General features: G+C 40.7%; 1 protein-coding gene across 2 annotated transcripts; it reads left to right on the top strand.

Annotated features, from left to right (window-relative positions):
* The first annotated feature begins 5,763 nt into the window (after window positions 1-5,763).
* Window positions 5,764-8,261, top strand: adcyap1b (adenylate cyclase activating polypeptide 1b). 2 transcript variants are annotated; one of them, XM_073491561.1, is made up of 4 exons: window positions 5,764-5,867; window positions 6,827-6,961; window positions 7,338-7,442; window positions 8,078-8,261. In XM_073491561.1, exons 1-4 carry the CDS (start codon window positions 5,764-5,766, stop codon window positions 8,259-8,261), a joined length of 528 nt encoding a protein of 175 aa, XP_073347662.1. The 2 variants fall into 2 exon arrangements, with proteins under 2 accessions (XP_073347662.1, XP_073347663.1); XM_073491562.1 differs by lacking the exon at window positions 7,338-7,442.
* Window positions 8,262-13,474: the final 5,213 nt, after the last annotated feature.

The raw sequence follows: 13,474 nt of genomic DNA on the forward strand, positions 1-13,474 counted from the left end.
GTCATGTGTGAATGACACCTCAACTGTAAGGCCTTAAAACACAGTAATGTCAATTTATGAAACCAGTTCAACCAAAACACTGATTAATTATAATTAAGTTTAAAACCATCCTGCTGTGCTTTACAATAAGCAAAGATTACAAGAAAGGGTTGGAATTAATTAACATAATTCTGTGTAGCAGAAAACAATTTGCTCCTCATTGCTTTCTTATCTTATTAATAATCTCTTGACCCCCTTAGATTTAATTTCCAGAAACCACGACATAACATGTACCCTGTCATCATAACTACCTTTCATTGATGCTGTTCCGTAAAAAATTGAGCTGCCAATAACTTTCTGTCTATCAGCTGATTCCCTTTTCAATTATTAATTTCATCTATAAAATGTGAAAGAAAAACTGAAAAAATAGATATTAAAAGATATTTAAGTTACAATAACATGGAGAAAAACAGCAAATGATCACATTTGTAGAGGATATGTAAAGGAATGGATAGCAGCCCTACATGCTTTAACTGATGTTTTGAAACGAATGATGATTTACCACAATAATTCAGTAACACTTCACAAACAACACAATCAGAGCTCTGATGTCTGAGGATGTCGATCTTCCTGCTCCATTGCTTCGTTTTAGGTTCACGCCGGTAAGTTATACTATTTCCGATGACACTTGAACGTCACATCATCTCCCATTGAATGGTTTTCCCTTGTGCCCAATATGGCCGACATCACAGGCTCAGGCTGAGGAGAAAACACACCATCTGGCTCAGCACCAGCTGGATAAAGCTGTTCTCGTTTTTATCACTCAATCAAGTCTTGTAAAAAATATATTTTTAAATTTTATGATTTAGACACAAATAGCGACTTTGCATCGTGCAGCTTAACCTTTGAACCTCACACACAATGAGAAGGAATCTGGCGCCCTCTATATAAAACATGCATGACTCTGTATTATTGACTTGTATTACCTGCTGTTTATACATGGTGCATGAAAGCCTATTTAACTTCCTGTGGTATCAGTCTTGCAACATTTCCAAGAGGGAATAATGGGTGTTTATATGTAATAAATGGACAGTTATATAATGATAAAAAAAAGTCTGTTTTTGAGAGAGTAGGGTAAGGTAGAGGTGGCATCGTACACGTTTTTTTAATTAAAAAAATAATTAAATTAAAAAACCAAACAAACAAAAAAAGACCAACAACTTTAACTACAATATTATTACACTGCAGGTTCAATATGTATAAGACCCTGTGCTGAGATTTCTTTACAGTGATTTGCTGACCCCTACTGACATTGATTGCACTGTGCTCTGCAAGTTTCCCCTGGGGGACGTCTCTCTCTCTCTCTCTCTCTCTCTCTCTCTCACACACACACACACACACACACACACACACACACACACACACACACTGAGAGAGAGCGAGAGAGAGAGAGAGAAATGTAATACCTTTTTTAGTGATGATATCAATATAATTTCCATTTATTTGCTGCTGTTTTGCGTTTCCATATCTTCCTGAAGCTTTATACAGTACATCTGTGATAAAATACTCTACACTCAAGGTTTTTCCACAGGTTAAGACTGCATTTCATTGAATTGTATATTTCTTTATCATAGATCTGTATTTGTATTAGATTAAGAACAAACATGAATGCTCAAATATAACATTGTGTGTGCCTGTAGTTCATAGGAAATAAAACATAAACAGACTACAGTTGGTTGAGAGTTTATTATGAGAGTATTTGAAATCCTTTGAGGGGTACTGAAGCGAGTACAGCTGTAGCCTGCATCAGGTTTATCCTTCACAAGATGAATCTGAGGGGGTCACAGGTTTATGGAAGATTTAAAATGCTAAAAATAAAAAACAAATAAATAATAAATTCAAATACAATACACATTGTTATCAGAATCTTCTTGCTGTGTGTGCCATTTCTGTGACATAACATCGTAAATAACATGTCTAAAAAAACAAGTTTACACTTAAAATCACATTCATTTTAATCGTTTTCTATCGTTTAGGCATCTCAAATCTTCCATACAGGATGATAAGTGGGACTAGAAAGAAAAAAATAAGCAATTATTGCTTTTTCCTTGTGAAATACTCATAGTGTTCCCACTCTATGAAACAATCTGAGATATTAAAAGAGGGAAAATCACTCTGGCCTTTTGTGGCCCCCAGAGGAAGCTGCATTTTATTGATGACTTGCCAGCAGTGATGTCACTCAGTGGCTAAGTTGCATTGTGGGTAATGTAGGCACAATTTTTGCTTCTGTTACATCCTTTTTTCACAAATTGCCTGCTACATTTCTTTCATTATATTCTTTTCAGTAATCTTGCTTTAGATTATTAATAATTATCAAGTCGATCTTTGTGCTGCACGTTGGTTCTGACATTTTTTGTCTAGTGTGATTTCATGTTTTTTAATCAATCAATGCTCTTTTATTTGACTTTTGAATGAAAAAAAACAAAAAAACAAAGCAAACACCCACATGTATCCGGACAACTATATATATTTTGTTCTAAGTTCTTAAGCTTATGGTTTAAACATCGTTATTTGAGGTCATAATCTTTATGGATTTTAAGTTTTGTTTGTGCAGTTTCCCAGAAGAAAGATGCTTACCATTTCACAGAGTCATGCAGTGACTGAATCATCCTTCAGCTCTCCATGGGTTTTTGTTTTAGTCCACCAGGCTCTTGGCTGAGAATACTGATGGCATCTCTTTTAAAAGTAGAGCACGTCTACAGTTTTACCCATTGAAAGACATGGCTGTAAACTTAACCATTCAGAATCAGCTTATTTGAAATATCTAACTAATAAATGTTTCAGATCTTTAGAAATACCTGAACAAAGCGAAATGATGTGACCCTATAGCGTCAGTATCACTGCTTATATAAGATAAGGTGCAAAATGTGAATATACAGAGGAAGAAACTGTCAACAATGTACAGAATTTAAAATAAAAGATGAGAAAGATGACTTAGCTGTGATGTTGAAAAGCAATCCACTCGTCTACTGTTTAGAAACAAATGATCAAAATTGCTGAATTTTTACAGCAGAACCAGAGATATCTGGTCAGCTTTTTATATTTCATGCATTCTTCTTCTCTTTCAAAACCTGGTGCCCACATCACCCACATACAACTTAGTTACTGAGTGACATCACTGGAGGCAAAAATCAGATTACATGCATCTTCCTCTGGTGCCACAAAGTAGGCTTTATGCTACTTTTTAGTACTCCACAAGACCTGTAAACACACTATAATGTGTCAAGTTACCCTTTAAATAAACGTCAAACTAAAATTGTGTAATATTTGCAAAGAAATCCAATTAATATATCTTGTTTTCTGGATGACAGAGATACAGAGAAAGCATGTATTAGTCCTGCTGTGAAAGGTCTGTTGGTCATGGTTGTCAGCCTCAGTATGTGCTCATCTCTTCTCTCCTCCTCTCTGTACGCTCTGCTGCTGCTGCTGCTGCTGCTGATGATGATGATGAATGATCCGCATGTTCCTCCTCTTGCCTCATGATGGCGCCCTTTGCTCAGGCTACTGTGCTGCGTCTATACCTGCTGTAAGAGGCCTAACACCAGCAGCCTGCTCCAGCTTACACGTATGGGCTTTAAGTTGTAGTCTTCACAGGAATCACGCCCCGCCTGGAAGAAGTTGTGGATAGGCCCCCTCCCCCGGTGACTGGCTCTGTTCGTCACATTGCGTCAGAGTAAACAAAACGCTGACGTGAGTCTGTCTCCTCTTTGGCAAAGTCTTCAATTGGTCGGTGAGCTATAGATCTGATTCAGTGGTGGTACAGTGCGGAATCAAGAAGGTGCGCTGACCTCGAGCTGGTGAAGAGAACAGGAGGACAGAATTAGATCTGTGGGCATACACAGCCCTCCAAATTAAAAGTCTCATTACTCTGAGGTAGCTGATCCAACAATGTTATATATCATGGATATTAAGTTGATTTTATGTAACTGCATTATTAGAGAGAGTGCAGAGAGGTCGCCAATAACCATTAAAGAACAGTAAAGATGTTCAATTAAAGCCAAATTAAAGCTCATCAGCCAGTCAGAATTAGGCCTCACTGCTTTTTGGTTCATTTCCACATTTAGAACAACGTGGCTACGAGCATTTCCTTTTTTTTTCTTTTTTCGTTTAATCGTATTAATCCGCGCATTATAACGATATAGACAGTTTCAGAACTATGATGGGGGAAACGGGCGGATCGTTCATAAAGCCACGTAGGCTGACGGCTCTCTGAAGCGGCATCCTGCGTCACCAGCCGGCGTGCTGAAATCACATTACGTGTCTCGTTTATTCCAACAATCAAACGGTCAGGCCGAGGCCTTCAGTGGGAGCGCTGTCATCGCATGCCCATTAAGAAGCCAGCCCCCCTCCGTATACAGACGGCAATGATTGGAAATGATTAAGAAAAATAAAAAAATAAAAAAGTTACTGTAAATACAGAAAGCCGCAATCTGAGATGAGTCGTTTCAGCACCGGACAGCTCCGGACTCCCTAGAGGCCTTGAACTTGGTCAGAGGAAGCCTGATCCTCCTCCTCCTCCTCCTCTTTCCATCAAGTCATGCGAAACCACCACCACCACCACCACCATCATCACCACCAGAGATCACTTCCCAGCTCAGTCATAATCATAAAAGCCTAATTTGACTTATTGATGACGCGTGGGGGAGAAATCCGTCGCGGTCGGGGTGAAATTGATTCCCACCGGTTCGTGTGTGCATTCACAACATTTCTTTCTTTTTTCTTTTTTTTCTCTTTTTTTTAAAAAAAGAAGAAAGTTTGGAAGTAAACTTCCATCTTAGGGGGGAGGTGGGGGAGGGTGGGGGGGGGGGGGGGGGGGGGGGGGGGGGTGAGTCTGACGGATGCATCGATGAGGAAGGAACTGTACTTTTATATTCCGGGAGGCAGACTTGATGACGTCTATAGCATCCTTAATGTGACTTATTGGAGGGAGGAGGGAGAGAGAGAGAGAGAGGGAGGAGGGGAGGGGGGGGCAAGGCTTACGATACATGGATAAAAATCCAAGGCAATCACAGCACAGGACAAAAGTTTAGAGCAGCGATATGTAGACGAACAGACAGCGCACTTTTCCCACCGAGTTTTTTGTTTGGCCGTGCGACCCGTCGAGTCCTTTTAATTGTGCATAAAAGTGAGATAGGCTGTTCTGAGGGGAACATAAGGAGGCGACGGAGGCGCTTCAGCCAGGAAAGAAGTGCCGTGAGAAAGAAACCGTCTCTCTCTCTCTCTCTCTCTCCCTCACACACACACCACCACAGCCGCGCCCGGATCACATCCTACAGCACAGCGCTCTCCCTGCTTCCCTGCTATAGGTATGTGCTTTATCTGCGGATTGTGAGAGATTCATTGATGGAGAGCGAGATAAAGTAATGGAAACTATTCTTTTTTTTTTTCTGCACTGCATGGAGACCTGCTGTTTTTAATGACTTTGCAGAGGATTCGGCGTGAATGCCACAGTTAAACTTTTACGAAATGGGATGAATTAAAACAGACAGGGATGTTTTTCTTTTTTTCTTTCTTTTTTGTTGCTTTGAGCAAAGTGGACGCTTTGTTTATTCCAGTTAATGCAAACAGGCTTGTGCTCGATCCGGCGGTGTAGTTTGTGTTGAGAGAAGTAGAACCGCATGTGAACCTGAGAGAACAAAGAGCGAGCATGTTTGTTTCTATAGGAGTGACTAACCTGTCTCATGTTCCGTGTGTGTGTGTGTGTGTGTTTCTTTTTCTAACAGCATGGCCAGTTCGAGTAAAGCGACTTTAATCTTGCTCATCTACGGAATCTTAATGCACTACAGCGTCTTCTGCACACATATCGGACTAAGTTACCCTAAGATTAGGTAGGTATGCGCTTCATGCATCTTCACAATCTTACATTATAATGGTATTTGTTAAATTCATCCATGTTAAATGCTCCAGAACACTATTTTTGTTCAATGTCTTCAAGTCTTATTTGCGTATTTGGATTTGGGCACTTTCATTATGCGTAATTGCGCACAAACTCATCCTAAATCACTGGAAAACAAAAGGAAATGCAGTGATTTCTGCACACACAAATGCAAGTCCTGAGTGGAAAATTGCAATGGCAATTGCGTAGAGGTATCTGTCCGGTGGGACGGTTCACAGAACTCCCCTTATTAAAAATGAGAGTGCAGTCAATGCGATGGAGAGCCCTGCGGGATGACGGTGGACTGGCGTCACCAAGGAGACGCGAGGCGAAACGAATAGGAGAGCTTCATCCGCTTAAGATTTATTCTTTTTTTTTTCCTGTGAAAAGCATATCCATAATTTTGGCGTGGTTCGTATTGATTCTAAATTCCTCGCTAATTTCAGCGTTGTTTGAATAAGAAAATTTGGCCGCACGCCTACAAACAAACGCGATCATCTTCACACCCATTGTTTCGATTTTTTTCTTTTTTTTAATAATTAACGAGGCTGGAGCATCTGTTAAGAGCAGCAGCATCAAGTTGGAATTTAAAACACATCATTTCCCGATGGAGAAAAAAAAATCCATTTAAAGGCAGAAAAACATAATTAAAACATTTTTAAATCCATTATTTTTTTTGGATCCCATTTAAATAATTCGTTTTCTGGTTTTTATTTTAAACACCTTCAGACACTTTCCTGTATATCTCTCGTGCATTTAACCTCCCACTGATTTGAGGAACACATGCAGACATTTTGGCATTCTTTCACTCCACGCGTCCCACTTGTGCACGGATCAAATTTGTGATGAATGCCCCCCTCTCTCTCCCTCCCTCTCACCCTCCCTCTCCCTCTCTCTCTCCCCTTTCCTCAGACTTGACAACGACGCCTTCGATGAGGATGGGAATTCATTATCCGACATGGGTTTTGATAGCGATCAGATTGCTATACGAAGCCCACCATCCTTAAACGACGACGCGTACACCCTCTACTTCCCACCAGAGAAGAGGTAAACGTGCTCTCACACCACAGCTTTATGAAGCAGCCTCGGGGCTGGAGTCCATTTTTAATGACTTTTTTGCTGTTTGCGATAATGTTTGCTTGCTTTGTTTTTTCCCAGAGTTTCTCATGTTATTTGTTCAGTGTTATTTTCATACCAAGTGGCCTAAAATGTTGGTTCCAAATACTGTTAATTAATAATAATAAAACATAGAGATAAAACGTGGGCAGATGCGGGAGGATATTTGGATTTAATCGCACCTGATGTGCTTTTGGAGCTGCGGGTGCATGGGTGGGTGGGACATTTTAGGCTACTTTTGATCATTTTGTCTGCGCTTTTTATTAGTCACTGATGATCTATGTGTTTTGGCGTTTTATCATCTCAGAACAGAAAGGCATGCTGAGGAAGAATTAGATAGAGCCTTGAGGGAGATCCTGGGTCAGTTAACAGCGAGACATTATCTGCATTCTCTGATGACAATTCGTGCAGGGTAAGGGCATTTCTTATAAGCGTTCACCTGCAGTCATCATCCTCTCTGTTTGTCCGGGCTGCTGCATCCCTGTTTATCATTTTATGTGTTACATTTATTATTATTTATTTTAATTTCATGTTATCTCTCTCTATATTAAAAAACAAAACAAAACACCTAGACATGTTCAAGACATCCTTTTCGTTTCTGTTTCATCGTGGCGTGGCACTGCGCTCACGATCGGTCCCCCCTCCCTTCAGATTGGAGGGCCAGTGTTTTGTTGAATGTACACTCCGATTTATATGCGATCAATCCATAGATTGATTTTTTTGTTTGCCCCTAATGAAAAAAAAAAAAAACATGCGTCAGAATATGCAATGGGCTGCAGATGAATAATTTATAACGTCTGTAAAACGCTTAAATCACCGTTTCTTTTACACTGTCTTGCTTGCCGCCTTTTATTTTCAAACGAAAAAGAAAAAGAAAATAGGATAAAAGGCCCATGAATGCATTATTAATGGTTGTAGGATAAGTTTGCATCATGGTGACATTAAAAAAAAAAGATTTTCAAATTTAAATACACAGCAGGAAGCGAGACTCTGCAGCTTTAACTCATATTTTTGTGTCTTGTCGTTGTTTTTTCTCTCTTTTTACAGTGAAGACAACAGCATGGAGGAAGAGTCAGAGCCCCTATCCAAAAGACATTCAGATGGGATCTTCACCGACAGCTACAGTCGCTATAGAAAGCAGATGGCCGTGCAGAAATACCTGGCAGCGGTCCTGGGAAGAAGGTACAGACAGAGAGTTAGGAACAAAGGACGTCGACTTGCCGATTTGTAGCGTTGTTAAAGCGCCCAAACTGCCCTCCTGTGTATATACATCCAGTCGTTAAATCAAAGTCATTCAGATATATCTGACCAACCAGTGGATTGCGCCTGTGTTCTTTCAACATGTATTTATGTATGAAGTAAAGCCATTAAAATGAATATTTTAATAATAATATCGTTTTTTTTTCTTTTTGTACAAAAGCACTTGATACCGCACAGTTATACTTTGTGGACCAATATTTTATTTTCATGTTAAGATGTTGAAAACGAAAGAAAATGACTCAAAAAAAAGAAGAAGAAGAATAAATCAGAAAAAAAAGATAATTGTGCACCTTCAACGTTATGCGCTTGAAATCTTTAAAGGTCATCTACATATGCAGAAAATAAATAGATTTTAAAAAGACAATCAAAGTATTGAATGTTATACTTATTTTTGTAACCAACGTTCTATTTTTTTAGTGTTGTTTGTTTTCCAAACAGGCCCAAAGAAGCAGTGAGCATGCTATGTGAGGCATATCCGGCTTATCCTAAATGATAGATGTTGCCCTTGTCCACCCTCCTCCTCGCTCCCTTAATGGGAGCTCTGTGGGTTTGTATAGCTTGCTGCCCCCTCCAGGGGAATTCAGATGGCTTCTGTCTTACAGCCTCTCATTTGATGGATACCTGATTGACTCACACAGTCATTCATGGAACTGGTGGTAAAAAAAAAAAAAAAGGAAAAAAAAATCCAACCCTCTTTTAAACAAACAAACAAACAAACAAAATAATTGCAGGCTTTTGCAAGGGCACTACTGCCTTTACTAAAGATAAAGGAAGCACTCAACAGTATGCGGCAAACACTGCTTGCTCACTTGCCTCAAAGTCATTTACTGCAGGAGATAAATCATGCTCCATAGGACTGTGTAAAGAATGTCCCACATGTGTGTTATTATGTACAGTATAGAAATTACGCAGTGCACATATTCATCTCAATGTTGTCAGTTACTTTGGAGGAATGCGCTTCAGCTGTTGATTGTATTTGGGCGGCACTGCAAATATCCTGAGAGGACCCAGAACATGTAGGATGCAGGACATGAAGCACTGGTAGAGAGGGAAAGGTAGCACCTGAGTTACAGTTAGGAATATTTATCTTGTCTCTTATTTATTGGTGCATGCGGAAACGGACACCGTGCTAATTTTGCTCAGAAAAACTGCATGCCATCGTGCTTTTTTGGATTGTGCTATTTGGGAGGTGGGCTGTGCTTAGAGCCTATTTCAGCACCACTCCCCCTCTCAGATGTGTTGGGAATGTGAACAAGGAGGGCTAGAGGTGGTGGAAACTGGTACTGCACTGACTTGTTGATTGCCTTTTTATTTTATTTTATTTTATTTTTTACCTCCCCTGCTGCTGTCATTGTGGATATCATGAGTCAAGACACTGGACCCCCCCTCTTTTTGTCCTGGTAGCGGTTTTATAGAGATTCTTTTGTTTCTAGATCGCCGTGCTGAATAGTTGATATGACAGTGCTGTGGTTCATCGTTGAGCTGATCTGTGTTCATGTGCAGTGAGGGTGTGCTTAGATATAGAGATGAGGAGAGTGTGCAGGAGCTGGAGACAAAGACAGATCGTGTGTGTGTGTGTGTGTGTGTGTGTGTGTGTGAGTGAGAGACAGAGACAGAGAGACAGAGAGAGAGAGAGAAAGAGAGAGAGAGAGGAAAGTTACGTAAGAGACAGGTTACAGCACCTACAAGCCTGAGACAGGTTGTCGCACCTGGATGTTGAAACAAAACAAGCCTGCCAGAGTGAGATCAGGGTCAATGAGTCTGATAGAGAATATCAGATGTTGAATTCCCTCCACTTTGGTATCAGCAGACGGATTAAGAGTGAGCAAAGCTGGACGAGGCCGCTCTGAGTTTCCCCTCCTCCAGCAGGGGGATCTTCCCACTGACTTTTATTAGAGAGATATCCTGCGTATTTATTCAATCTTATGCAAATGCAGCTTTATGCGCCCCTGCAATCCAATCAGTGGCCTGCGTCCCCCCCACCACCATGCACCCGTCATAGAAACACTCTTTCTTCAATTCGGCTTCATCCTACAGGCTTTGTGTGAATGCGTGCGGATGCAGATGTTTGCACATCAGCGTGCAGTTGTGTTTATGCACGAGTGTGTGTGTGTGTTTGATGTTTGCGTGAACGAGAGGCTGAGTGAACGCGCGTGTGGAGGTGGAAACAGCTTTTGGCTTTGGTGCCTTGCTTCGACGTGAGAAAAAAAAAACATTTAACTATATAAAAATTCGCCACAAGTGACAGATGGCAATTTTAGTGGCCCTACAATGCTGCAGTCCATTAGCTTACACTGAAACTTCCTTTTACTCTGTTTTAATCGCTCGGCTTAGTCTGCCCCAAGAGTAGTAGAATTAGGCTTTCTTTTTAAAGCATGGCCAATGATCCATTGAGTGGAAAACATTAAAAATACTAAAAAAAAAAAAAAAGAAATAGATTGTATATGTTGATGGAGCAGGCAATGTGTGTGTGTATGTGTGCGTGTGCATGAGTTTTGGGGTGTTCAGTGTCTGTGAGAGTTGTGAACAATGACCAGTGTTTGTTACTGTTGATTATGAGGTGTTGTTGATTATTTTGATATTGGTCAGTAATTTATTAACCAGAAAAAAGAGCCCCGACATCTTATTTACGACTATGTGCATCACTATCTAGATTAAAAGGGTTTCAGAACATGACAGATGTTGTTCAGATCATAGAAAATTGCCTGTTGTTGATATTTCTGAAAGCGCCAAACGCCTTACTTCAATGTTTAATCTCTTATCTATCTGAAGACATTGTGTTTTAAAAGTGAACCTTAGTACAAGTGACATCATTATACACACAGGAGTCCTTATATGGGGTTTTACGTTTCTCAATGTTATGGAAGTGTTGTAAGATTTGTATGAATAAATTTTTGTAAACAACATTTTCTAATCAATGTCTAATCTTTGAAACACATTATTTCCTTTAAGATGATTCACGAACGAAGAAAGAGGAGAGCTATAGTATGAGCCTTGTCGCACATTTTGGCCACAGTCTTCTGTTTGCAACTTACATTACAATCTACTTTTGAAAACTTAGTTGACATGGTCACCAAGGGCCACACATTTGTCTGAGACAAACACAAAGCTCGAGTCACAATACACGCGGCAAAGTGAAACATCCTCCAACAAACATGGCATTGACCACCGGGTTCTGTCAATTTATCTTTCCAAAGCCAGATCAACAGAGATGAAACACAAAATCTGAGAATCTTAAAGCCTTGGTGCACGGTGCAGAGCTGCTCTAACCTATCAGCAAGAAGAATAAACAATGCACGATGCCGCAGAAAGTGTCTTTTATTGATCAACCTTCACCACATAATGACATTCAAGGTGTTTTTTAGACTTTCAAGCTCCAGTTTATAAAATGAAAATGGGGGTTGCACACATCAGCGACGAGTAAATGCGCCTGTGGTTCAGAGAATCTGAAGAAGCATCCAGCATCTCCAAGGAGATCATCGAGATAAGCTCCGACCCTGGACTGAGCAGCCTCCCTCCTCCAGGAACAACAACAACCTCGTCTTTCTCCTCACTCCATCCTCGGCCTTGGAAGTGCAGCTGTGTCCTGTGGGAGAAGGAGGATGGGTGTGGCAAAGGAGTGTGTGTGTGATCTGATCCTCATCAGCCAGCAGTGTGTGTGTGTGTGTGTGTGTGTGAGAGAGAGAGTACACAAGCACCAGAGCTCAACTAACCCAATCAGAGAAATGTTGCATGGCAACGGTCCACAAAGGGACACGGTTATGTATACGCATGTGTCAAGTGTGGTTGTATGTGCGGAGAGGGAGTGAGATATGGAGATTGTGTGTGTCTGTGTTTGAGTGTGTTTTGCGTGCTATACACTGGCAGACCTTCAGCAGGCTCTGCATTATGTTTGTGAGAACAGAGAAAGCACAGACACACACTGTATGTCTCTCACTGACCAACAGTCGCTGGCACAGGTGGTGAATCTGATGAATGAAATTTAACAAAATATTAAAGGGGCACTATGTAGTTTTGGGAGAAGAAATTCAAACCCAGAATTTCAATATTTAGAATATTAATAAGATAATATTGCAAACACAGAAATGTTTTTTCCAAAACTGAATAAACAAGCTGTTCTCAGAGGAAAATAAGCTAGAAAAGTGGCAGGGTCCGCCAACTATAAACAAAACAGTATGAAATTGTCTTTTGAGGTCTGTTTCTTTGAGATCTTTCTCTCTCATTATCATTTCTTTTCCCCAAACTACGTAGTGCACCTTTAACCACAAGAAACTGCCACACACATGCTCTGAGACATATGTCTATATTCCCTTGAGGACGTTGAATCTTGGGAGTTGCCCCGTTGCTATGAAAAAGTTGACAGATTGTCGATTGTCAGGGGTTTGAGGTACCTGTGTGATATATAGGACGTCTTCATTCTTTATTTACCCCCCCACTCCTCCCCGTCTTCCTCTTCAGCTGTCAAGAAGAAAAGCAGGCTTAGTCCTCTTGACAAGCGCAGATTCTCACATTTCTCCTGTGACATTTACTTTAAAAAAAAAAAAAAGATGGAGCAAGTGAGCCAGAAGAAATGAAAAAAAAAAATGTATTCATAAATAAATTGAATTTGATATTCACGCCCTGATACGTGGATATTGAGACAAATTCTCCAATTTGTTTGCTTCACATGAGGGGCCACCCTCCACCAATTTGTACAGAATGTACAGTAATGCCTGAATCAATAAAAAGATCCTTCCTTCCTCCTAGCCTCGCATCATCGCTGCTCTGTGGCATGAATCGCTCCACCTCTTATCTTCCTATTAAGTGTCTACAGTTGATCCTAATTTTTCAACTGGCTTGTTTTTGTTGGCTGGTTCCTGGAGGGAAAAATGGGAAGATCTCCCAAAATTACATCCTGGCTCACACTGAGTTTGGAATCATATGCAGCTTTTAATAATCCTCCCTCTGCCCTCCAATGCCTCTAGACACGTCTTAATTATGTATAAGGTGTTCGAGGGGGAAGGGGAGGTTGTGTTCAGGGCTTTTCCACTGGGGATACCCATGCTGCAACCCCCCCAAAGCGTCACAGCCACACCCAGCTTTCTTTGTCATGTAATACTGATTCATTGCTTGTATGATTAACATTTCTGCCTTTCCTCCAGTCATGTGTGTGTGTGCTTATTTACCTGCCCCCTCCCCCCCCCC

This window comes from Pagrus major, chromosome 21, assembly GCF_040436345.1.
Source record: "Pagrus major chromosome 21, Pma_NU_1.0".
NCBI classification, from domain to species: domain Eukaryota; kingdom Metazoa; phylum Chordata; class Actinopteri; order Spariformes; family Sparidae; genus Pagrus; species Pagrus major.

What these genes read in the sequence shown, in the direction of transcription:
- adcyap1b (XM_073491561.1), top strand. Translation starts at nt 5,764, where the DNA reads ATGGCCAGTTCGAGTAAAGCGACTTTAATCTTGCTCATCTACGGAATC. An exon ending in CTAAGTTACCCTAAGATTAG is followed by an intron (nt 5,868 to 6,826) that starts GTAGGTATGCGC and finishes CCCTTTCCTCAG; the next exon opens with ACTTGACAACGACGCCTTCG. An exon ending in TACTTCCCACCAGAGAAGAG is followed by an intron (nt 6,962 to 7,337) that starts GTAAACGTGCTC and finishes TTATCATCTCAG; the next exon opens with AACAGAAAGGCATGCTGAGG.